The 23,231-nt window shown below is 38.9% G+C and overlaps 2 protein-coding genes across 5 annotated transcripts; one reads left to right on the top strand and one right to left on the bottom strand.

The window, feature by feature from the left end:
• Positions 1–66: 66 nt before the first annotated feature.
• On the bottom strand, positions 67–5,935 carry LOC103990556 (formamidopyrimidine-DNA glycosylase). 3 transcript variants are annotated; one of them, XM_009409744.3, is made up of 10 exons: positions 5,629–5,935; positions 5,493–5,544; positions 5,347–5,404; positions 4,231–4,299; positions 4,022–4,147; positions 3,078–3,128; positions 2,190–2,267; positions 1,804–1,906; positions 755–789; positions 67–681 (listed from the first exon to the last, which is right to left on the bottom strand). In XM_009409744.3, exons 1-10 carry the CDS (start codon positions 5,855–5,857, stop codon positions 364–366), a joined length of 1,119 nt encoding a protein of 372 aa, XP_009408019.2. In that variant the 5' UTR covers positions 5,858–5,935; the 3' UTR covers positions 67–363. The 3 variants fall into 3 exon arrangements, 1 of the variants encoding a protein (XP_009408019.2); XR_010514900.1 differs by having other exon boundaries at positions 567–681; positions 755–1,086; XR_010514899.1 differs by having other exon boundaries at positions 577–681; positions 903–1,906.
• Positions 5,936–10,954: 5,019 nt separating this feature from the next.
• On the top strand, positions 10,955–23,024 carry LOC135585560 (synaptotagmin-5-like). Of its 2 annotated transcripts, XM_065190996.1 has the most exons (13): positions 10,961–11,222; positions 11,630–11,736; positions 11,823–11,871; positions 12,034–12,154; positions 12,952–13,073; positions 15,379–15,480; positions 15,562–15,636; positions 15,763–15,842; positions 15,926–16,076; positions 16,146–16,376; positions 21,903–22,202; positions 22,279–22,392; positions 22,541–23,024. In XM_065190996.1, exons 1-13 carry the CDS (start codon positions 11,118–11,120, stop codon positions 22,685–22,687), a joined length of 1,704 nt encoding a protein of 567 aa, XP_065047068.1. In that variant the 5' UTR covers positions 10,961–11,117; the 3' UTR covers positions 22,688–23,024. The 2 variants fall into 2 exon arrangements, with proteins under 2 accessions (XP_065047069.1, XP_065047068.1); XM_065190997.1 differs by lacking the exon at positions 16,146–16,376 and having other exon boundaries at positions 10,955–11,222.
• The last annotated feature ends 207 nt before the right edge of the window (positions 23,025–23,231 follow it).

Below are 23,231 nucleotides of genomic sequence, written 5' to 3'. Positions count from 1 at the left end.
CGGATCGTAAAGAAATAACCTTACTATTATAACAAAAAACGTCATCCTCGAGTGTTATATAAGATATTATGGATAAATTTTGCATCACCACCTCGTTAAGTTGAACTATGAGAATCCAAATGACTGCAGCAGGCAGCACATGTAAACAGAAACAAGAGCATCACACACCTGCAACCATGGCCAAGGAGCAAAATGGCATGGCAGCAGTTCCCAGCTATATTGTAACTTTGCATGACAGTGATACGGTTGATATCCAGTCACCGTGCCATCAACCAAGCTGTATCCTAAAGCACAATAAGCACACACAGGAAGACCAAAATGCTCCTGCAAAAGATGGCTGATTCAAAATTAGCCTCCATACACCTATATATTTGCTTTCTTCTGTCGTGTGGTGGCTCGAGTGGATTCTGACAGCTTCTTTGATGTGCCTCTCGCAGCTTGGACTTGTTTCTGCGTCGTTCCTTTGCTTGGAATACTATCGCTCTTGAACTCACTGGTTTTTTTCTTTTGCTGCCCCTCGACGCCTTCAGTTGTCTTGCTTCTCTTGGAAGTTCCATTATTATCGTCTTCCTTGCTTTCTGATTCTTCCACATCGGACCTGGCTTTTCTTGACTTCTTTTTCGGAGCCTCTTTTGACTGATTTCCGGTTACCTTCTGCAACTCCGGCACGTATGCTGAAGTCTGCCCACAGATATGATGAGTTAAACGAACATATAAATTGATAAGAAGAGTCTTCTAAGTAGCAAGGACTTACTCTGCCACCTACTGTGATGAAATTGATCTTCTTCCCTGTCAAAAAAAGAGGAATCTATAGTTTTACATTCCTTTGTTTCTCTGGATATCCATACAGGGGCATGGAATAAGAAGAGCAAGCATCCAAAAAAGATGAGATATGAAGATACCAATAGGTCATTAAATTTGCCACTGATGTATGAAAATAATCAGATGACAAATTCTTTTTCTTCTTTCATCACACGCAGTAACATTATCCGCATGATCTCCTAGTTCCTGCATCTCAAGGAAAATCCTTCTCCACCATTTCACAAAATCAGTCCATTATCGCACATCTCCTGAGGTCTAATTCCACTAGCCACAATTCGAGTAACATGCCAATCAATATTCTACCATCAGTACATCAGAAATTCATTGGTAGCAACTAATTTCAGAGAGTTGGGAAGAGTTGCACTCATGTTTACAATGTAGGAGACACCAAAGGCTTAATTAGCTATGTGAATTGCTCCATGATTCCATTAATTTATAACACTATTTTAAATTTGGAAAGCATATTGCTATCCTCATTATTGGAAATTTGGGCGAATAAATGGGCAAAACAAAGTTTGCGATATCTTTGTAAAACCTAAATAAACCGCAAACAAATCCTCTATTGTTAAACTATTGGCATTGCCCAAAATATGACAATTTAAAGCCACATTAGAATTCTCAAACATAGCCAAAATAAATTAAGCAAAATAAAGCTATATATAACCACTCTCTAAACATGAATATTATCAGACCTACAGTTAGTTTATTGAACAGCAATCAGAAAACTGTCATAGCTTCCATTTGATGGAACAAAAACCTTGGTTTTAGTGAGCACGGATCTACTCTAAAGTTCAAACAAAAATTGGAAGGTGATTACAGTTACAATGTGGTCCAAATAAAGAACTGAAATTCAGGAGAGTGCTGATTACAGATACTTGATGACTACAAATATCAATAAATTGAAATAAAAGCCTAATGCTTTAGAGAAACCAATCTTTGAAGTTGAAGTAGATGCATTCAATTTATAGTCAGAAAACAAACCATTTACAAAGGCCTTCCCAGATTTCTTTTCACGAGAATGAAAAATCCAATCTTTGGGGAACTGACTACTATCAGCTCCAACTTCCAGGGCCTTGTCTATTACCTGTAAATACAGACTAGTGTGTCAAAATGATCATAAAGAGGTATCTTATTTTGACCTTCCCCAGACATTTCCCCATTGAGAAATGAAATAATCATTATATTCTAAAATGACTGGTGTCAATATATCTTCAACCGCATGTTCAATAATCTACAGATTTCCCTTCCATAGTTTTTGTCTCAAGAATCACAAGTGTTTCTTTCACATACTCAAAACTGTTAAATGATCACAAAAGTTTCTTACACATACCCAAACTATCAGTTAGATGATTGTTTATGCTACTCACCTCTCTGATGCATCTGTGCAATGACTTGCAACTCTCTTTTGACAAGCTTGAAGCAATTTGAAGGGGATGAAGCTTCGCCTACACATTGTTAAAACCATGAGTGTCACACTTATAGGAGGCATCTTTAAATGAAATCATACACAGTACTGTTGTAAATGAAAAAGGTACTTTACATAGAAAAGGGTTTGTCGTTATCCAGGGGTGGGCTATGGCTGTGATAGGTAGAAAAAATAACAATATGCAACACTATGCACAATTTTATCAATGAGAAGCAAACACACGTACAAAATCAACATGCATGGAAGAGAAATCAAGTGCCTGGGGTTTGACTTGGTCATAATTACTTAGGTTGTTTTCAATCTAATTTTGATAGTTCCGCTCAGAAATAGCTGGGTGGCTGGCCCAACTACTCAAGGACCCTCTTCAAATGATTTGTTCCATTTGAAAGAAGCAAGCTGGATGGTAATCCAGAACAGACTAATCACAGAGTATCTTCCAACAATTTCAAAGAAGCAATTCTTACCGTAAAATAAGGTAAAGAAGAAAGAGAAAAAAAAGGTTGGAAGCCACAACAGAAGGTCTACGAAAGTCTGTCCATTCAGATATACATGGGAATAGTTTATGTTGGAAAATGATAAGCAGGAAAAATAGCAAAACCTATATGAAGGAACAGCTTATGTAGCATATGCAGAAGATAGAAGCTTATAACATTACAACGCAGGCCAGCATAATCCCAAGGAAAAGGCATATTAAAGAATGGGTAAATAACATAGAGCATGTCATGTGTGAGAAAGTTGTAGTTTTATTCAAGTTGAACTAGGAAAAAGGTTAATGAATCTGCCTAGACATGTAAAAGCATATGTAAGACAAGAAGGCAATGCAGATAACCTGGTAAAGCACCTCATCTACTATCCAGTTACCGATACCTGAAATATAACTCTGCAGCAAGAGAACAAAATTCTGAGAGAGTTGGTATGAATCCAAAATTCAAGGTATGCAAAGAAAAATAAACCAACCAATATGTCCACAGAATTAACAGTCACATTGTTTCAAATATAGAGTAAGTCAAATCTTGTGTAAAAGTTAAAGGCAACAAAATAAAGATATAGACAAATAAAACACTCCAAAGTATCCCAACTTGTGCTCTGGAAGACCAAGATCTAATGCTTTTAAGGACTTCTACGAGCTATTAAAGGGAACTTTGCAGCATTTAGCAATCTCAGCATCTATTCTAACCAACTTTTTTGTAACAAATTATATTAGAGCTAATCATTAGCTACCTTGACAGGCCAACAAAACTACCTCTAAGAAATTCAGTTGATATTGTTGTGACATAGGAGTAATCATTGCTTGCCTTTGTGCCCAGAACTAATTGTTTGAACTTAATTAACCATCACATAAATATTCAGTAGTTGTTTTGATAAATAATGAGTACATACTTGAATGATTCTCATAAATAAGTCATGAATTTTGATATGCTTAACAACATCATCAGGATAACTGTATTACAAGAATTTAGCAAAACAGGAAAGAGGCTCTCATGAAAATGAGTAGTGAGATAAACAGAACCACCTTATGTCTAACACCTTCACTCACCAAAAAAAATGAAAAACTTGAGTGCTAAAGCAATGTACCAAAGTATAACGATACAGATCTTTGTATGAGTTAGCACATGTCTTTCAGCTAGATGCAGTATTTGTAACCAAATCAATTCCACAAACAATGTATTATACCACACCTCTTAGGTGATGAGAAAAGATCAAAGGGCGTTCTCAGATTCTAAAACGTTTAACTACCACACAGAAGTAGTTCCGATAAGGATATTTCTTAACCTGATCAAGTAAGAGAGTCTTTATTGCAATCTTCTTTTTGCTTAGTGAGTCCACAAAGTCATCAACTGGCATAAGCTCTAACAGGGCATCTGGCCCTAGCTCAGAAATTGGAGGTACAGATTCTGGCTGCATCAAATAAAGCCTGTAAGAACAGGGACAATGTTTGCAATGACTGCAATCAACATGGAACAAGAAATGCTGGAGTATACATCATCAAGCAAGCGAACTCGGGCAAAACGCCTCTTATCAGTAAAAGAAAACTCCAGCCCATCATCTAGCTGCAAATTCAATGGACAAAAGTTAGTAAAATCAGGAAGAAAAAGATGTTGTGTCAATGAGAGAACAAAAATTCCTGCAGGTATATTCAATGACAAGGCAAAATTAACTCGGAGAACAAGGATGACTACTGGTATTTTTATGTAAGTCCCTAACCCTTAAATTGTAATCTCAAGCAAAAATATTATCTTCTAAACATAGTGAATATAGAGAACGCGTAGAAATAGTTGAGTTATGAATCTGACATATTCAGACTGTTTGATTTTACTCCCTCTTACATCCATTCAACATTGTTTAGGGTTCTACTCTACAGATTGAGACATGAAAACCCTGCATGCAATGGAGGATGAGCATTTAGCTAGTCTACTATGAGAAATCCATTATACCAGAAATGTTGATTATAGATTATTGCTGGTTTCAATCTATAATTTGCCTCAGACTATCATAAATAATGGAAGTAAAATCCGTTATACAGAAATTTTGATTCTAAATTCTTGCTGCCTTTGATCTTGTATGATTTACCTGACTATTATAATTAATGGAATGATGTTCAACAACATTTAATCAGAAAGTACAGGAAGTAATTGTTCTTTTTCTATAGAAGTCTAATCAGATACATTGAGTTGGTGCATTAACAAGCAAATTACATTGTGCCTAATTTATTATAAATTAGGTCCCTTTTGGTCTTAATGTGCAAACTCCACCGGTGCCATTTCACTTTACAGTCCTCTAAGTTATTTTTATCTTTTAAACTACTTCGAACCAGACCATCCTTGACTGTACAACATCCGAGCTCTAATCCGCATCAAGCAATTTAATCTTCTTGTCATCTGCTTCTTTGTATAACTTTCCATAATGTAGTTACTTCACATACGACAAGACATTTCAGCAACTTCAATTGAATAACTCGATCTGGTTATCAAGCAACCATGTCTCCATTTTAAGCAATAGGAAGCTAATTGCATTCCCAAAATCCTCATCACGACACTCATAAACCAAGCGACAGGAGCACGAACGGAAGAAAAAGGGCATGGAAACAAAACTCGTACTTTGACAAACACCTTCGAGTATTTCGAAGGCCATTCATCTGTATCGTTCACCGCAGCCCTAAAAACAACCAAAGTAGCTTTGAGAACTACAGAAAGCTCGGATTCCTTATTTGTATAAGATCATCTGGATGAGAAACAAAGACAACCTTCTGTACTTGGTCAAGGCCACGCCCTTGATATAGACCGCACCTGCCATCCCTAGAACCCAAGAAGACGGGTCAAGAAACTTTCTGAGACAATTAAAAAGCGGGGATTTTAATGAGCTGGGGAGGGTGTACCGACCGAAGTGGAAGGTGGGAAAGGGCGGGGAGTCAAGGCGGAGCCACAGGTTCTTCCCCTTGCGGAGAGCGGCGACGATGCTCCTACCGACTAGGGCGGACTCAAAGTCAGCACGGGAGACGCCATCGATGACCTTCGGATCGTCGGCCACCGAACATTCGGTGATCTTCTTCCCGACGCAGTGCTCCTCGATCGCCCGCCGAGCCACCTCCACCTCCGGGAGTTCCGGCATCCTCTGAACTCACTGTCTCTCTCTCTCTCCGTCGGGGCTTCCTTCTCTGTTCTCGCGTAGTTTCGTTTCGCAAGTGGCCGACACCTCGACAGATGATATTTTGATTAACGGGTTCGGTACGGATCCTAACATCCGTTAGGCATCCTTTGATTTGCATGAGATTTTGGTTGTGCACTTCCTAGTTTGACATTGCAAGATATCAAAAATCTATGTATTGGGTAACAACTACGTCGGCGATGTACGTTACAAAAACTCCTTTAATGCTTACGTTAATAAATTATTCAAATGATTTGATAAAAAATTAAAAAAAATTAAAAATCGATCTTTTCGGGAATGCACCACCGGAGTATTTTATAGTGTATTGAAGTGATTATTGATTCGAGATCATGCTAAATATCAAGACAGTTTATTAGTTGTGAGATTGTGCACGGAATCCTTAGGCCATAATTGTAGAGTAATGACTTGTTTTGATATTACGATTTTAGTTATCATCGTGGAGTTAGTGTTTTTGTCCATATCACATTGTTAACTTCGTACGATTGGAACTCGATTGACGTGCTAATCAAGAAGTTGACTTGCTAGTTAAGTGGGCATAAAGTGTCATCAAGTTACACATGTGTCATATTCCTCGAATCACTTGCCCTCGTATACACGTATCATATTCCTCAAATCACTTGCCCTCGTATATGTGAAAGGGTGATGCTTTATTGCCAAATTAGAGCATGCCATTATTGATTAATACTTTATAGTTGAATTCAATCACATCGTAATCGAGATGCTTCATGGTCGAATTTAATCACGTCATCAATAAATAATGCTTCATGTTTGGATTCGACCACATCGTTTTAGCTCTTCATGCACGTAGTCTCATAGCTTTGGGTTCTTTCTTGTATAACAAACACTACAATAATTTAAATCCACTCGCATTGTTTTTTGTTAGGTGTAATGTTTAATTTGGTTTGATTTATGATCGTCCACAATAGTTATTTGATAATTTGCACCCTATGGTCCAATCAAAGAGCTATAGGTCTACTCCCAACGAACCGTCAAGGACTCGAGGAGATCGTGATCTTGATAATTAATTTTACAAATCTAACATTTTCACGTTGCCTATCCAATTATATTGCTATGCGATTAAAGAGTATTGCGATGGAGCTTAAGGATCGTTCAATCTTATAAACAAATGATACTCTTTCTCTATTCATTTCATGTACTCTTGTAGACCTTATGTCAGATCTTCAAATATTTAAGCTTGAGAATGCTTAGTGGACTCGTGAACCTCCACCTTCGAAGGTCCAATATATCTTTTTCTTCCTCTTCATTTTCTACGAGCTTTGATCTGTTTTTGTCCCCTCCTCTCCTTTGGTCTTTGCTAATCTCACTTCCTCCTACTCTTAAGAAATTGGAGATCCCACGATGAGGTAGGCTACTCTATTGAGGGTGGTTCCTTCTATTGATAAAGTCTAATAGCCTATGACCCACTTATTTAACTATATCTCATGCATTCAATACAACTATTTCATTCTGAGTTTGATCTTAACTATTGGAAGGTAGGGGCTATATGTTAAATCATTATTTTTGTATTTATATTATGCACGATGAGAGTTTCGGTTCTCCTTCATCCTTTTATTTATTTATTTGTCATGATCTTATAAGTTTGGGAGGTTACATCTACTCAAATAGAATTGAACTTGTGACACTATCTATAACATTTGTTGAGAAATATTATAGTCTTTGCATCACCTTAACACTGGCCTTATATCATGCATATTATAATGTGTACTTTAGCGGCTTGACTACTAATTTGGTTCTTAGTATTTCTTTTCGTATAAATGGATTTTGCTAGAAGATTTTTCCACACCAATGACAATAAAAGGTAAGAAGTTGGATGACTCCTCAAGATTAACAAAGAAGTAGCAACTAGAATGATATTGGGAGTCATAATAGGAACAATGACAACAATACGAGTAGTCACATAAGTCACTATGAGTATCATTTGATCACCAAATTGAGCATCTCTATATGCTAAGAAGAGGTTAGCCTTGGTTCAGGCGAGAAGGATAAAAGAAGGCCCTGGTTCTCAATTATTGGTTAAGAGAGGCGACGAAAGATCACCCAACACCCACCTCTAACCTAGTTGTCTATTTACGAACTATCTTATTAATTGGGATAGGTTCACGTGCGAGGCTTCAAGCTACTAAACTGAGCCCATGAAGGTCCCTCTTCGTCCACCATAGGTGATCTTGACAAATTCATGCTTGTGGGAGCTTCCAGAATCGAGGGGTGACAAATTCGTCTACGAAGCTAGCAAGCATAAAGGAGGTTGGTTTTAAATATTTTATGGTTATATTGACCTTTTAAAAGACATCAAAGTATAAGATATATATCGAATTCTCAATGTTGATTTAAGATCCATTTTACTAAAATATTAATGATCTTAAGTGACACTACCAACTTATTGTCATGTTTAGTATCCATTTTACTAAGGCATTAATGATCTTCTTCCTTGAAGGTGATTACAGGTCACTATTTACTCAATGTCTTATAACATAATCTTTTAGGCATTAAGACATGAACTATATTATTGTCTTATCTCAACGATGACCCTCTGATTATAACATCAACTTACCATTAAATTGGGCGGCCTTGAAAATGTAAGGATGTCTCTTGAACCTATGAAAAATAATGGTGAAGATGTCCCCTCCTAATAAGCTCTTCAATCTATTATTTTCAATCGTAATAGTCCTTGATGTCATGATTGTGATTTTGATAAATTTAATAATATTTTATTTTATTCCTCCTTACAAATGAGGTCTTCATTGGCCAAGGCTCCTACATAAGTCTCTTTTCTTTAATTTGAAGAAACAATTCTGTTTAGGAAGTGTATAGGAGAATGAACTTTCTTCGTGATAGAGCATAATCCTCCCAAAGTCATTTACCTCATGATTGATTGTTGAAAGTTAGTCGAAAATGTTGTTGTTAGCTTCTTTGCTTTTGCCTTGTTTCTCTAATTGTTAAAGATTTGATTATAATATATTGGTTGACTTTTTAAAGTAATTATAGGTATGTTATAAGTGGCTTTTTAATTATCGATCAAAAGAAGCTAGAGGGGCGAAGGTTGCTAATGGAGACATTGATGAGAATATACAGATTTAGGTTTGACACTACCCTTACTTTCTCACTGAACCTTTTGGTGTAATTAGCTAGGGGTTCATCTTTCTCTTATTGTATGGCTATAAGAGCAATAATAGCTTCTTTTTTTTTTTTTTTGGAGCTTATAACTTATGAAATTGAGCTCAAATCGTATGACTAATTAGTCAAACAAACTCATAAAATGAGGGGGCAATCACGTGTACCATTTTTGTGTTGCCCCTTGAAGAGGAGTTGGAATCGAGATGAATATGTCCATTTTTGTATATAAGATCATCTGAGCTATGAAAATTGTAACATACTTAGACGAGTTTAAGTTCCCATCAAAAAATCTTTAGGATAGAGAGAAAGAATATTGGGTGATTGATTCTTCTTTGAAACTATGAGTGAATAGAGACCACACGTTGAATTTAGATATAACATGTTATTTTTATTATTTAATCTCTCACTTTATGCCCTCAAGACACTAGTTCATATCAAAGAGTTGATCCTCGACTTTAAGTGGGTAACGTTGTCATGTAGTGTGTCTCTAACCGTTTTAATAGTTCACACTCCTTAGTTCAAGATGCGGTGCAACAAGTCCATACGAGCGTGCCCCTCGTTAGGCCAATTGGGCGAGTTGGGCTCGTTAGGCCAATTGGGCGAGTTGGGCAAGAATGAGATAATTATCTGCATGATCTTTACTAATATTTAAATTTTTTAAGTTAGATTGGTGGAAGGTTGGTAGGATGTAAATTGATTGATTAGGGGGTCAAAGTTCACTAAACAAACGATTAAAGGTTGTGGGTTCAAGGATAAAAAAAAAATATTATTCTCTATCAACTGTACAAAGATCATATTTGGATTGGAGGGAGCTAATCTTCTTAATTTTCTTGTAACGATTCGATATGATTTCCTTAAAATATTTTAAAAAATATTCTTCTTTTTATGCCAATCTAATAAGTCAAATTTTGATTGTCTATCACAAAGAGGATTAAGACGTAATCAAAATCTATTTTTAAGTTCATCATAGGCTAAGATATTGAGATCAAGAATTCAAATAACCCTACAATAATTACATCAGGATATATCCAATAAATATCTCTTCAATATTTAAGTTAGTAGATTATTTAGTAAAATGAGAAAGGGAACAATAATAAGTCAAAAAATAATTTTTTTTAATAGATCAAAGTGACTGATGAGTCGAGATCACAATAAATATCGAAAAGGATACCAAAGTCATCAGACTACAGTAATAACCAGTGATCGTCGAATCAACATCATCTACCGTTGTGTGGTGAAAGAGTAGACATGACGTGTCCATAACCGTCAGAATCATCTGTAACTGCTCACTTCGCAACCTTACATGTGCACTGATGCCGACTCGTACTCGAGCCAACGTTAACCGCGACAACTGTTGAGCTCACACGTAATCTCGCCGCACGACGTCGATGCGGTGAGAGCCCACCACGACAAGTACTTGAACAAAGAACAACCAAATGAGGACAAACCCTACACATCGTGGACCAATTCGCCATCAATTACGAGGCGTTGCGGCCGCAAGTGGCTTGTCGGCTGTGTACGTAATTTAACTCTTACAATAAAACAAGTATAATGAAAGCAATAGAAAATGTTTATTATTATTATTATTATTATTATTATTTCTACCAAATCCACTCTCTCACGAACGAGCAACGGACGTGGGCGAGTTCTTCAGCACACACGCAGTCGCGTGATAGTCACGAGACGTGGCAGTCGGCAAGGCCGAGTCCCCGTCATACCGACACGTCACCATCTCACCCCGTCCGTTTCTGACTGTTACGCGCCGACCAGATCTCCCCTCTGTATCGTACGCGATGACGCGCGGACCTCGCTCGGCGCGTTAAATCGGACGTGGCAATCGGATGCACAACGAAGTGGGAACAACGCGTGCAGATCCTTGGTAAGAATAGCGTATGACTCCCACCGTCGACCAGAAGGCCGCACGCATCGACAAACCAAGCGCGCCCCATCACATCGATGGAGGAGGAACCCTAGTCGAGACGTCCAGATCTCCCCTCTCCTCCCTCCCTCCCTCACCCGTAGTAGACTCCCGTTGCCAGATCGGAAGCCCGCGGCAGGAGCTCCGCCAATGGGGTTCTTCGTCGGCCTCTTCCTGGGGGTCGTTATCGGCGTCGGTCTCGTCATGGCCTTCGCCCACTCGGAGAATGCGCGATCCAAGCGCCGAGGCGAGCTGGTACGCGTTCTTTTCCTTTGTCTCATCTGGAACCAGGTTGGAACGGTGTGGGTAATTTTTTGCATTCACCAAATGAATTGAAACGCGTGGAGATTATGTATTTTGGTCTGTTGAGAGAGATCGTGGATCAATTCGCGGTAGCGAGACAGTAGACTGTAAACTCATGTATCTCTGTGATCTAAAACAGGACAGAACAGAAGATTATTGTATATGGATTTCTAATATGATGATTTAAGCATACTAGTAGATCTAGGGTTTGGAAATGCAAATTATATGTGAATTATCCTATTGTTTTATCAAACAGTAGCTTTTTAATTGTACAAATTTTCGACAGCGTGGTGTAAGGTAAGAATGTAATCCTTTCGAGGTCTTTAGGGATGAGCTGAATGTGAATTTTCTTGCTACAGGCTGCTACTGTGGCAGCTTTCTCAAAAATGACAGTAGAGGATTCACGGAAACTGCTGCCGGCTGAATTTTACCCTTCATGGGTGGTTTTCTCCCAGCGACAAAAGTTTGGTTACTTTTTTCCTTCTTGCTGAACTTTTTTATATGTTCCCCTTGTTTCCATATTCTGATTCCTGTTTTGTAATCTTTACAGTTGAACTGGCTCAACCTTGAACTGACCAAGATCTGGCCTTATGTCAATGAGGTGCTCGTTATGTTCTTTTTTTTTCTTAGCTTTACGTTCCTCTTTTGAAACTTTGTTAGCTTGAGCTCTATATATTATGCTACTATGAGAAACTATACATAGTTGGAACTGCTAGTGTAACATTGAGAAGTTGGTTTGAGTCTGACAAATCAATTGCTACAGGCCGCGTCGGAGCTGATAAGAACTTCTGTTGAACCAGTGCTTGAACAATATAAGTCAGCTGTCTTAAGTTCTCTGAAGTTTTCGAAGCTTACTCTTGGTACTGTTGCTCCACAATTCACAGGTGCGATTTGGCACAAAGGCATATTTGTATAAGAACCAAAATAATCACAATACTCTTCATAGTTGAACTTTATGATTTACATATGATATACAGTAATATAATCCGCATACATTTGCACATTTTTTTCTTCTTTTCTTGTCCTTTATTTTGGATGGTGGAGAGGCCAAGCAACCATAGTAGTTAATCAAGCTTAGGATGGCAATACTTTTGTCTAGAATTGTTTTATTTGTTCAACATACTTAATTGTTTTTACTGAAACAGTCTTTTCGTTAAAAATTCTGTTTGTGAACTTGGCAGAAATAATGCTTGGCATTCTTAGACCACCATCTTGCAGGCTTGAAATTTTCTCTCAAGAAGAAAAAAGCTACCAAGGCTAAACTGCTGATAATTTTTCCGATATTTCATCAGCCAATTATACAGTTAAACAGGCATCTTAAATCTTTTCAGTGCTTTCAAGTTGCTGATACATTCTTAATTCACCTGGATTCTGCACAAGGCATATTTTTCTTGTTCTCAGAAAATCAAATGGATTATAGCTAAATTTGCTCTCTGTTATCATTGAAATAAGTCTTTATTATTTCAGTCTCCATTTTTTATGATAAAGGTTTCTAACACTGTAAATTGCATAACTTCATCCAGAATGAATATATAGGGATGCATGGCTTGTTACACTTTTCCCTATCGATCTTAATGACAGTATGAGTTAATGTGTTGATTTTTGTAACTGACTATCCTGCTATGAAGTTTCTTTTTTTAGCTTATGGAACTAGTGGTCATAAAAAGGTAATGTTTTTTAGGTGTTTCATTAATCGAGGATGATAATTCTGGAATCACAATGGAGTTGGAGTTGCAGTGGGATGGTAATCCAAATATCATCCTTGATATTCGAACAAGACTTGGTGTTTCGCTTCCTATACAGGTAATAGAGCAAATAGTTGTTGCGCAAGATGTTGCTTTTCATTGGTTCTCTGTATTATTGTTCTTGAAGGATAAACATTGCTCCATTCTTCATCCTATGAAGCTAATACTTCTCACCCAACATGTTGTGTCATTGATTCATAGTATGCTCCAACATGTTGTGTCATTGATCGAGGGTTAAAATTTTCATCAAAAACTTATGCATTTTGCCTTTTGCGGAAGGATTGGTACGCTACCTGATATGTTTGGGCATACCGACACATAGTATGCTTCTGTATGGGTCTGTCTAGTGAAAGAGTAGGAGATGCAGGTGGCAGAGGAGAGGAGGAGGAAGATGAGGAAGATATGGAGACACACATTGGTAGGAGGAAGCGGTGTCAGCAATGCCGTGGGGAGGAGAAGGCTGCAAAGTGGCAGTAACGAGGCATAGACAGGGAGGAGGGGGAGGAGGCGAAGCAGGGAAAGAGAGACAGACATGGAGAGTCGGAGGGGGAGAGAGGAGTGAGAAAAGGGAAGTTGATAGCTATGGCAGCTGTCATAAATAAAAAAGGATACTGGTATCAGCCGGTAAGCTCAGTAACTTATAATTGATACTTTTAAGTGATGTCAAGTTGAAAGTTGATCGTAGAGTTTTATAAAATCCTCAATGGAGACTCTCGATGCTGAACCATTGTCTACACTGAGCTTGTTTGATAGGAAAAAGTGAACACATTCATGATAATTTTTTTGAGTAAATGAATTTGATATTCCAGACAATGTCTGGATGGGTTATTCTCTTGTTGGATGAAGTTCTGCATTGATATTTCACCCTATGCTGATACACTTCAGATAGCCAATTTTTGTTTCTTTTTTCTTTTTGCTGCTTAACCCATTTTTTTGCTTGCATGTTTCATTTTTGTGGTCAAGGAAACTTAAATTTTAAATGATATTGTCATTTTTATATGTTTCAAGATTAAATGGAATCAAACGGGCAAGGCTTATTTTGATGAAGATTATACAACATTTCTGTTCTTGCCATGAATTTATGTTCTTGAGGTGTTAGATACTATGTATGACTTTGTTATATTCGGCAAGATATGGATACACCATGGGATTGACATGCCATGTGACATGCAAATGCAAGCTTAGGGCTGATTGGATTCCATCTTTTGCCTACTCTTGCTGGTTCATTGTCTATCCTAGTGCTAGTGATTTAATTTCTGCCAGTTTCATGTGAATGCTAACAACATGCATCGAATTTTAGGGCATATGCTGAGCGTCTTTTGTGCTGGCATAGTCAATACCTTAGTAGTCTTGGCACTTTTGTTATGCATGCTAGCTTTCACTGGTATAGAAAAACAATGTGCGGCAAAGTATGCATGAGCAACTCCCATGTCTTACTGAAACTCATGTCAGGGAACATGGAGTACATGTTGCTCAGCTATCAGTAAACATGGCACCAATATGTAAGTTGATTAATTTTAATGATGGGTTTGAATTATCTTGTTTGAAACTTGGACATTGTTGACTGTTGGTGCTTTTTTCACTTCTCAAAGCCTTGAAAATGAGTAATATTCATAAAAACTGTAATATAATAAGAATTATCTAAAATAAGACATCAACATCAGCTCCTTCATCTTGGAATGATGTTCCTAAGATAGACTAGAAATTGTACACTATGGCATTCATCTTGTGCCTGCAGAAGGTGCTGAGCTAATATAAATTTCAGGGCTATTTTGGTTGCCCTAGATTAGAAATACTTGTAGTTAAGATTGCATCGTAATAAGTTGCTTCATTTTGGAATGTATTTGAACTTTTTGGTTGAACTATTGAAATTTGTAGGCATACTTATCTGGTTTCTTGTGTATGCACCTGTAAATTATTGTTTGGTGGGCATTGGGAGGAGCTGCAGAAGGGTCCATATATTGTAAAAGGTTATTTATAGTTGTAGGTATGGTCAGAAAGAGTGGCCGGAGGATGATGATGGTTAAGAAGATATCAGGAAGGTTGGTTCTGTGTTGCAACTGGCCTACGATTCCACAGATAGGCAGTTTAGTCACATATGCAAATACAAATTAGAGAGCTAAGTTGCAACAAATTCCATTGTTAATGTGCTGATGCATAAGATTATAATCAAACACTTCAATCAATAAATATGTCTGGAATTGTTATTGCTCTTAAATTGCAAGCATCCAAAAGGAACTTCTCTCCCTTGTTTGACTGTTCCAAGAATTTGAATTGATAAAATTGAAAAAAAAGTTACATGGAGCTTTTAATTGTTACATAACCTTAAACTGACAACAATTCTATTGATTGTTTTAAACTAGGTGAAAAACATTGGCTTTACAGGGGTATTCCGTTTGATTTTTAAACCGCTAGTGGATGAGTTTCCATGTTTTGGAGCTGTTTCTTATTCTTTGAGAGAGAAGGTACAATTTTAATTTTAACAACTCATGATTTTCCTTGTTATTAGTTTTTGGTGTGTTCCTTATCATTGGTTTTTGTTGTAGAAAAAACTGGACTTTACACTTAAAGTTGTTGGTGGTGACATATCATCTCTTCCTGGAATTTCAGATGCAATCGAGGTTTACAAATCTCCAGTCTACCACATCATGTCTTTTATGAGAGAGAAGCATAATAAAGAATAGAAAAAAAAGGGTTTGTAATTACATAGACATTTTTACTGATTAAAGAACTTTGTCATTGTTCAGGGAACGATTCGTGATGCTATCGAAGATTCAATAACATGGCCAGTACGGAAAGTCGTTCCTATTGTGCCTGGAGATTACAGGTATGCTATATTCTTGCTCTTTTCATGAAAAAGTACGACTTCATTTGTATTACAACATCAATGACTTTCATCTTGTTACGTAGTGACCTGGAACTGAAACCTGTTGGTATATTGGAAGTAAAGCTTGTGCAAGCTAGAGACTTGACAAATAAGGACATAATAGGGAAGTCTGATCCCTACGCTGTGTTATATATACGCCCTTTACGTGACAGAATGAAGACCAGCAAAACTATTGTAAGCATAGATGCAGGTTTTTTACCTTTTATTGTCTTCTTTCTGGATTTGACTTTATATTCCTTGCAGAATAATGATTTAAACCCTATCTGGAATGAACATTTCGAGTTTGTAGTTGAGGATGCATCTACTCAGAATTTGACAATAAAGGTATATGATGATGAAGGGTTACAGCCATCTGAACTTATTGGTTGTGCTCATGTAAGTTTAAAGGACCTTCAGCCCGGAAAAGTGAAAGATGTTTGGTTGAAACTTGTCAAAGATTTGGAAATTCAGAGAGACAAGAAAGATCGTGGTCAGGTTAGCTCACAGATTATAAAATACAACCTTTTCTATTGCTGACTAGTGATTGTCCCTTCTTTGTTTGTCTTATGTGCTTTTACAACTTAGCCTTGATAAATTTAGACAGAGAAGGGCTCTCCCATAACCCTTTTGGCCTTTTTGGTTGCAATTTAAGTCCATTCAATAATAACTAACCAGCTTTGATGCAAGAAAGTTCATATCGGAGACACTATGCCAACGAACAACTCCAATTAATTAAATGAAACCCTTATAATGTTTTTGGAAAGATGCAAGGGGAGCAGAGTAGATGCCCCTGAATTAGTCAAGTAAGAGTAAAAGGAAGACAGATATCTATTCCTATTTTAGAAATAACAAAAATACTTTATCACTCACTTTTCTTATTTTAGAAATACATATCTTATGTATTTTAGAAATCCATAAAAAGAAATTTATACTTTCTCACCTGCTTTTCTTATGCTGTGTGTGAATGTACAACTTGTGCTTGAAAAATGTTAATGCAGGCTAATGCAACTCTAATATGATGACCACCTTAATTTTTTAAACCAAAATAAAACATCACATACTTTGTCATTTGCTTCGTGCGTACATATGTAAAAACTTAAAAATGCCAATGTATTGTCACGAACTCAACTGGTTTTGCTTAAGTCATGTGGCACCATTGCGTATCCGTCCACAAAGATCAACTTTCCCGAAACTTCTTATGGTCCCTTAGGACCTATAAAAGAGAAAACAACTTAGAGAAAGCGTTTCACTCGAGATCCACAGGCAATCATTTTAGTAAATATTTTATAGCCAATGTAAATTACAAACATATGCCTTACAAGCTCTGAATGGTTGCACAACAAAGGGTACAAAATGATCCACTACAGATCGAAATCCCCACAAGTGCCCATATGACACAACCTTCGTTTACAAGCTTAAAGCGACCACCAAAGCCGATGGGGCTGCTAAGCCTATTGTTCTCCCTCTATATGCTGTGTAAACAATGAACAAAATCGAAAGACACGGACATACACGAGCATTACATCAAACACCCCGTTTACAACTTTGTCCGTGACATTCTCCTCCACTTATTCCTTCGACGTCCTCGTCGAGGCCTTTGCAAATGCTGCATCTCCTCGCCTTTGCTAAGTCTACAATCTTCTGCTCCAACTGCAACGTGCCTCTTGGCTCCCAACTACTCTCCGTCGCTGTTATTGAGTAGTTGTACTTTGATTCGCTATGCTGCTTCAACTCGCTAATGATTCTGACTTTGGTGTGGGGTCGCTTGAGTTGTGATGATCCCTATTGGTTCCTACGGATCCTTCAGATGAAGGAAAATACCATCCTTGGTATGTGCCAGTATGTCAAACGCCTTATGTCGCTTGAACTAGGTGGATGCTTGTTGGAGCTTTAACGAGTATCGCCTTGTAAAGTTTTCGGGTCCTTTGCAAAATTTGCCTATCGATTCTTCTTCCACTTAGTTGTCACTTCTAGGTAGGTTCGCATCACTTTCGTTTTCGATTAACATTCTATTAGGAAATGAAGCGAACAATCTACTCTCAGTAGCACCGATCACCATTAGTGAGGATTTGACAACTAATGTCTTCTATTATGTTTCTTCGAAGGGTCTTCAAACTTGTGCATAGCTTTTCTACTGGATAAATAGGAGAACTGGGGTACTCGGTTTCGCTCATTCTCTTAAGAGTTGAGAAGGTAAGGGTTACTTGACTTCGCGTGCCTCCACGATGGTTGTGTATTTTTGAAGCACCCGAAGTGTTTGCACTCTTTACGTTTAGTTAGCTACTATGATTCACATTCTCAATGCCATCAAACTTCTAGAATGCAAGAAGTTTTTACTGCAACTTAGAGCAAGTCTCTAATAGCATTGGTCGCCTATGAGATTGTCCCGTCTTCTTCATTATCTCTGTCGCATACTCCTCTGAGTAGCAAAGGTACAACACCGCGTACTGCCTAATTCGTTCCTTGATCGAATACTCTTACATCGACCCGAATTCCTCCACTTTCGATTATCTTGATGAGAAGTTTGTTGACACCAGTCTTGCGAAGTTCTTTAGCCTTTTCCCTTCAGCCTTGTCTCGATACTTGGAGTTTGCCTTTACATTCTTCACCTACTTTGCCCCTTTCATGACCAAGTGCTCCCTCAATGAGATCAAGGGATCGATGACTCGACGGAAGTCCTGCCTCTACGGTACTATGGCGCTGCCATGCCCATGGCATCCTATCCGTTGTCTCGCATGTGCGTCCCTTTCTTCGCGATCAGTAGATCTGCCTCTGTGACACTGTGACACTGTGACACTCCTCTGAGTCCACCTCTATTCTAACCGATGCTTGGTTTTGGGTAGCTAACTCTCTCTGGACTCGTTATCGCTTCCTCACCCCTTTTGACCACATGCTTTAACACCTCTGTGTTCTCCGAACAGTTTCCTTTAATTGATGGAAAAGACATATTGCAACTCCTATACATAGCCTCTGCCATCATGTTGCTGGGCTCGTGCCAATTATGTTCTCATTAGTTTTCTTAGTAGCAACGTTCGCTTACTCGGCCTTATCCTCTGATTTGCCGGGCTCCTTTAGCGAATATGAGCTCTGGAGTAGTCCAACTCTCCAACCACTCCGATCATACCTTTGAATGATCAAGTCCCTCCTATGGGACTCACCGGTATTTGCATTCGGAATTCCCTCTTGGTGGTATACAACCCCCATATACTGATGATCAAAGCTTTCATTCAATGCACGCATAGAAGACTCGCCTTTACGATACCATAACATTCACTCCTTGAATCCATAGCCCTTCTTGTCGTTGTGTTGTTCACCGAAGTGGAGCTCCCAGTAGCTCCTGATCATACCTCCATATGATCCAGTCCCTCGTAGGACTTGTCTCATGTGTGTCGCATTGCCTGCAACTTTTCCACCATGATCCGTTGCTCGATGTCGCCACTTGGTGACATCTCCCTTGTATTATGATCATTGTGGGATGAACTCGGGCTGCGATCTCTCCGTGTGTAGACTCTACCAACACATTGCAGGGTCTCTATCACCTTCGATTGTGTTCACTCCTTTGGCAATCGACTTTCGTCCACCCGCTCTCATGTCACACCCAAACGAAGCACAGCTCTAGGACAGCCCATTGCCTAGCAGCTCCTGAAGTCCATCGACTTCGCTGAAATTAGTGCACCATTATTTGGATCCTAGGTCTCTGCCCCCACCAGCACAATCTTTGCTGAGCACAGTTTCCTTTATGGCAACTCGAATGGCAGCATAACAACATATTCTTTAAGAGTATCCGGCTTCGCATCCTCTTGCCCTATGCTAAGGCCTTCTGACCCCAACTTCGTCTTCGCAAGTTGAGTCACCTTAGTTCCTCCATCAAATGCTTCTTTGAGATAAGGTGCATGTACTTCGAAGCTCCCTTCTTCTTTGGCACTATTCAGGATGAGTCCGCTCCATCAGAATTAGGGACCCATGGAAAGACATGACCCCGCTTTTGCCTCTACAAGAGTTTATGTTCTTGACCTCTGTTCAAGGAAAACTCCGTGCCTCCGCTCTATGTTCCATCTTCTATGCTGACTCCCTTCATGCGGCTTGGGTACTTCACCAAGTTATACCCAAGTTGATCCGCTCGATTTGCATTGAGTTAATGGTGGCCCTCGCGTCCACCATTCCATGGGTCAGCCCTCCGTTAAGTCCGATTTCTATATCGACTCCAAGTGTGCCTTCATTTGGTATTGTCTTGGGTCGCTCCCCCACTTGATCTCGCAATGCATGACCTTATGTGAGATCATGCTACGACTCCTCGCCACTTGCTTGGTCTGTTGAGCTTTGTGGAGTTGTTGTCTTAATGTACTCCTCAATATGTGCTCCTTCCCTCTGGAAGTTTCGGAGACCACCATCCCCTTAGACTATTACGCTTTGGTGAACAAACTACGAATTGTGCTGCCCCTGCAAACGCACTTGCTAGATTTAGACTCTTCACTAATACAACCCCCATTGCACCCCTTAAGACTAGCAATACACTGAACTTGCTGCACACTTCAGCCTCTAACGGACGTATCATTCTTATATCGAAGAGAAAGTTTCAATGCTCTATGGTGTCGAGTTTTGGTTGTCTTGGGATGGTCATGAACATTCCATCGTCCGCATACAAGCCCTTGCATGAGTTTCAAATTCTTCGAGTCAGTAATTCCCCTCACCTTTGTGAACTTTGTATAACTCTTTCGGTCGCTGAGCAACTCATCTCACTTTTCACGGTCTCATCCTTTACTAAGTGCCCCGCTTGCCTTGAGTACCGTTAAGTTTGGTTGCCAACGTCGAGCCGTAGCTCAAACTCAACCATCTCAACCTTGGTGTGCTACGCTTTCTTTTCAACTTGTTTGTCCTCGTGGTGCCTTTCGCGCGAAGGGTTGGCCATTCCTTTGAATGCTAATCTCGGATACCTGCTCCTCTAAGCGACTCATTTTCCTACATCTCAATGTCTGTTTCCCCCAAACGGTTGTATGTGCTGGCTGCCCTCAACGCAGCCCCACCAGGTCCCCCAAGTTTGTATGCCAAAGTGTTTCCAAGTGTGCTTGTTCCGCTTTGATACCAAATGTCACGAACTTAGCTGGTTTTGCCGAAGTCGTGCGGCACCCTTGCGTGTCCGTCCGCAAAGATCAACCTTCCCGAAATCTCCTATGGTCCCTTAAGACCTACAAAAGAGAAAACGGGTTAGAGAAAGCGTTTCAGTCGGGATCTACAAGCAACCATTTCAGTAAACACCCTATAGCCAATACAAATTACAAATATAGACTTCGATAGCTCTGAACGGTCGCACAACAAAGGGTCCAAAATGGTTCACTACATACCAAAATCCCCATAAGTGCTGAATTGACACAATCTTTGTTTACAAGCCTAAAGCAGCTACCAAAGCCCACCAAAATGGGGCTGCTAAGTCTATTGTCAGCTCTCTATATGCTGTGCAAAGTATGAACAAAACCGAAAGACGTGAACATACATGAGCAGTATATCAAACACCCCGTTTATAACTTTGTCCGTGACAGCATGTCAAAACATATTGTTATACTTGGTATCTACTAACTGAATAGTGCTAGTTTAATGATGCATGATCTATTGGCTGATGTTGTGAGGATATTTTAGGAAATAAAATTGGCTTTTGCTCATTAGCTCTCTCTCTCTCTCTCTCTCTCTCCCTACCCCTTGATGTCATAGCATTAAATCCCTTGACTCTAAAGTAATAATATAACGCCATCCTGTCAATGGATGTTGCAAAGTTGGGATCAGAATACTAGTCAATTATCTAGATCATCTTAGAGTTGTCAGAGTTCATACTTCATAGAATGAGCCAAATATGGATTGGCATGGTGTGATTTAGTGCTGATCATATCAGTAGGAAATACTTGCTTACTGTAGCTGCTGGTGGTCCTTGATGTCTGCCTGATATGCAATTTTCTGAATTATTCCTGATGTTTGTAGTCATTTAGACATCACAGCATGTTGAACTATATCTTTGCTTTGTTGCATCAGGTTCACGTGGAGCTTCTATTTTGTCCTTTTGGGACGGAGAATGACTTTTCAAATCCTTTTGCTGTTCAGAAGTTCTCTATGACTTCCTTGGAGAAGGCTCTCAAAGGTAGCACAAATGGAACTGATACTGCTAACTTAGACCGGACAGCAACTCAAAGGAAAAAGGAGGTCATAGTGAGAGGAGTCCTTTCTGTGACAGTAATTTCAGCTGAAGACTTGCCTGCAATGGATTTAATGGGAAAGGCAGATCCATTTGTTGTGGTCCGTATGAAAAAAGCAGAAACAAAGAACAAAACGAGGGTAACTTCCTAGCACTCTTGGAAATTAAAGACCTCGTATTTGTTTTAAACATTAGATGTGACATAATTCTTTACAGGTGGTAAATGAAAGCTTGAATCCAACCTGGAATCAGACTTTTGATTTTGTCGTCGAAGATGGTTTACATGATATGCTTATGTTGGAAGTTTATGATCACGACACATTTGGAAAGGTATTGTACTTTTTTCCTTCATCTTCTCGACGATTATGCATCTCCATGAGGAACAAATGATGAATTCATCACATCATAGTCATATATCATATTTTTCATGTTTGTTAGTAGAAATTTAATGTGTTAACAGTCTCATTCATGATCATAGGACTATATGGGTCGATGCATCATGACGCTGACGAGAGTCATAATGGAAGGGGAAGTGAGAGACAGTTTTCCGTTAGAAGGGGCTAAATCTGGAAAGATCAACCTGTACCTCAAGTGGGCAGCGCAGCCCATATTCCGGGACACATAATGGACCGAAGCTGAGCTGATTCTACTCTTTGTAAGGGCTGATCTTTTGGCCTTCTTATGTGTCTTTGTGCAGGTAGTACAGAAAAAAAATTCAAGCACTGTCTCACCTATTTCATTGCTACCAAGTCTTCCCCAGGTTGTGCAATAGAGGTTGTAAAATGCTCAACTCAATCTATCTGTCTGTTGTTTCCCATAGCGCTCCCATTTGGATTGTAGATTACACAAATGTAGACAGACAATTTGTTCTTTTTCGGGACATTCTTGTCATAAGACTTGTGCGAGTGGGTGAAGGGTGTAATAACTTAGCGGTGCCATGAAACATGCGGCTGTTCGCCATATGTGCGGTTGTAGTTTTGAAGTTCGAATTTTGGTAGAGTTATTTATTGACCTTAAAATCTCAAGTTAGTAGGAGAGATCTAATTGTATTATCTATTTACCAAATTTCTTGCCATGGAGGAATTAAGGACTTGCATTTTTCTTAAAATAATGAGGTCATGGTATGACCTATCGATCATGACCAATCAATTGTTTAAAGCATGATGGAT

This window comes from Musa acuminata, chromosome BXJ1-7 (genome assembly GCF_036884655.1).
Source record: "Musa acuminata AAA Group cultivar baxijiao chromosome BXJ1-7, Cavendish_Baxijiao_AAA, whole genome shotgun sequence".
Lineage (NCBI taxonomy): Eukaryota > Viridiplantae > Streptophyta > Magnoliopsida > Zingiberales > Musaceae > Musa > Musa acuminata.
The sequence above is the reverse complement of the archived record's forward strand: the minus strand, read 5'-3'. Positions and strand labels throughout refer to the sequence as shown.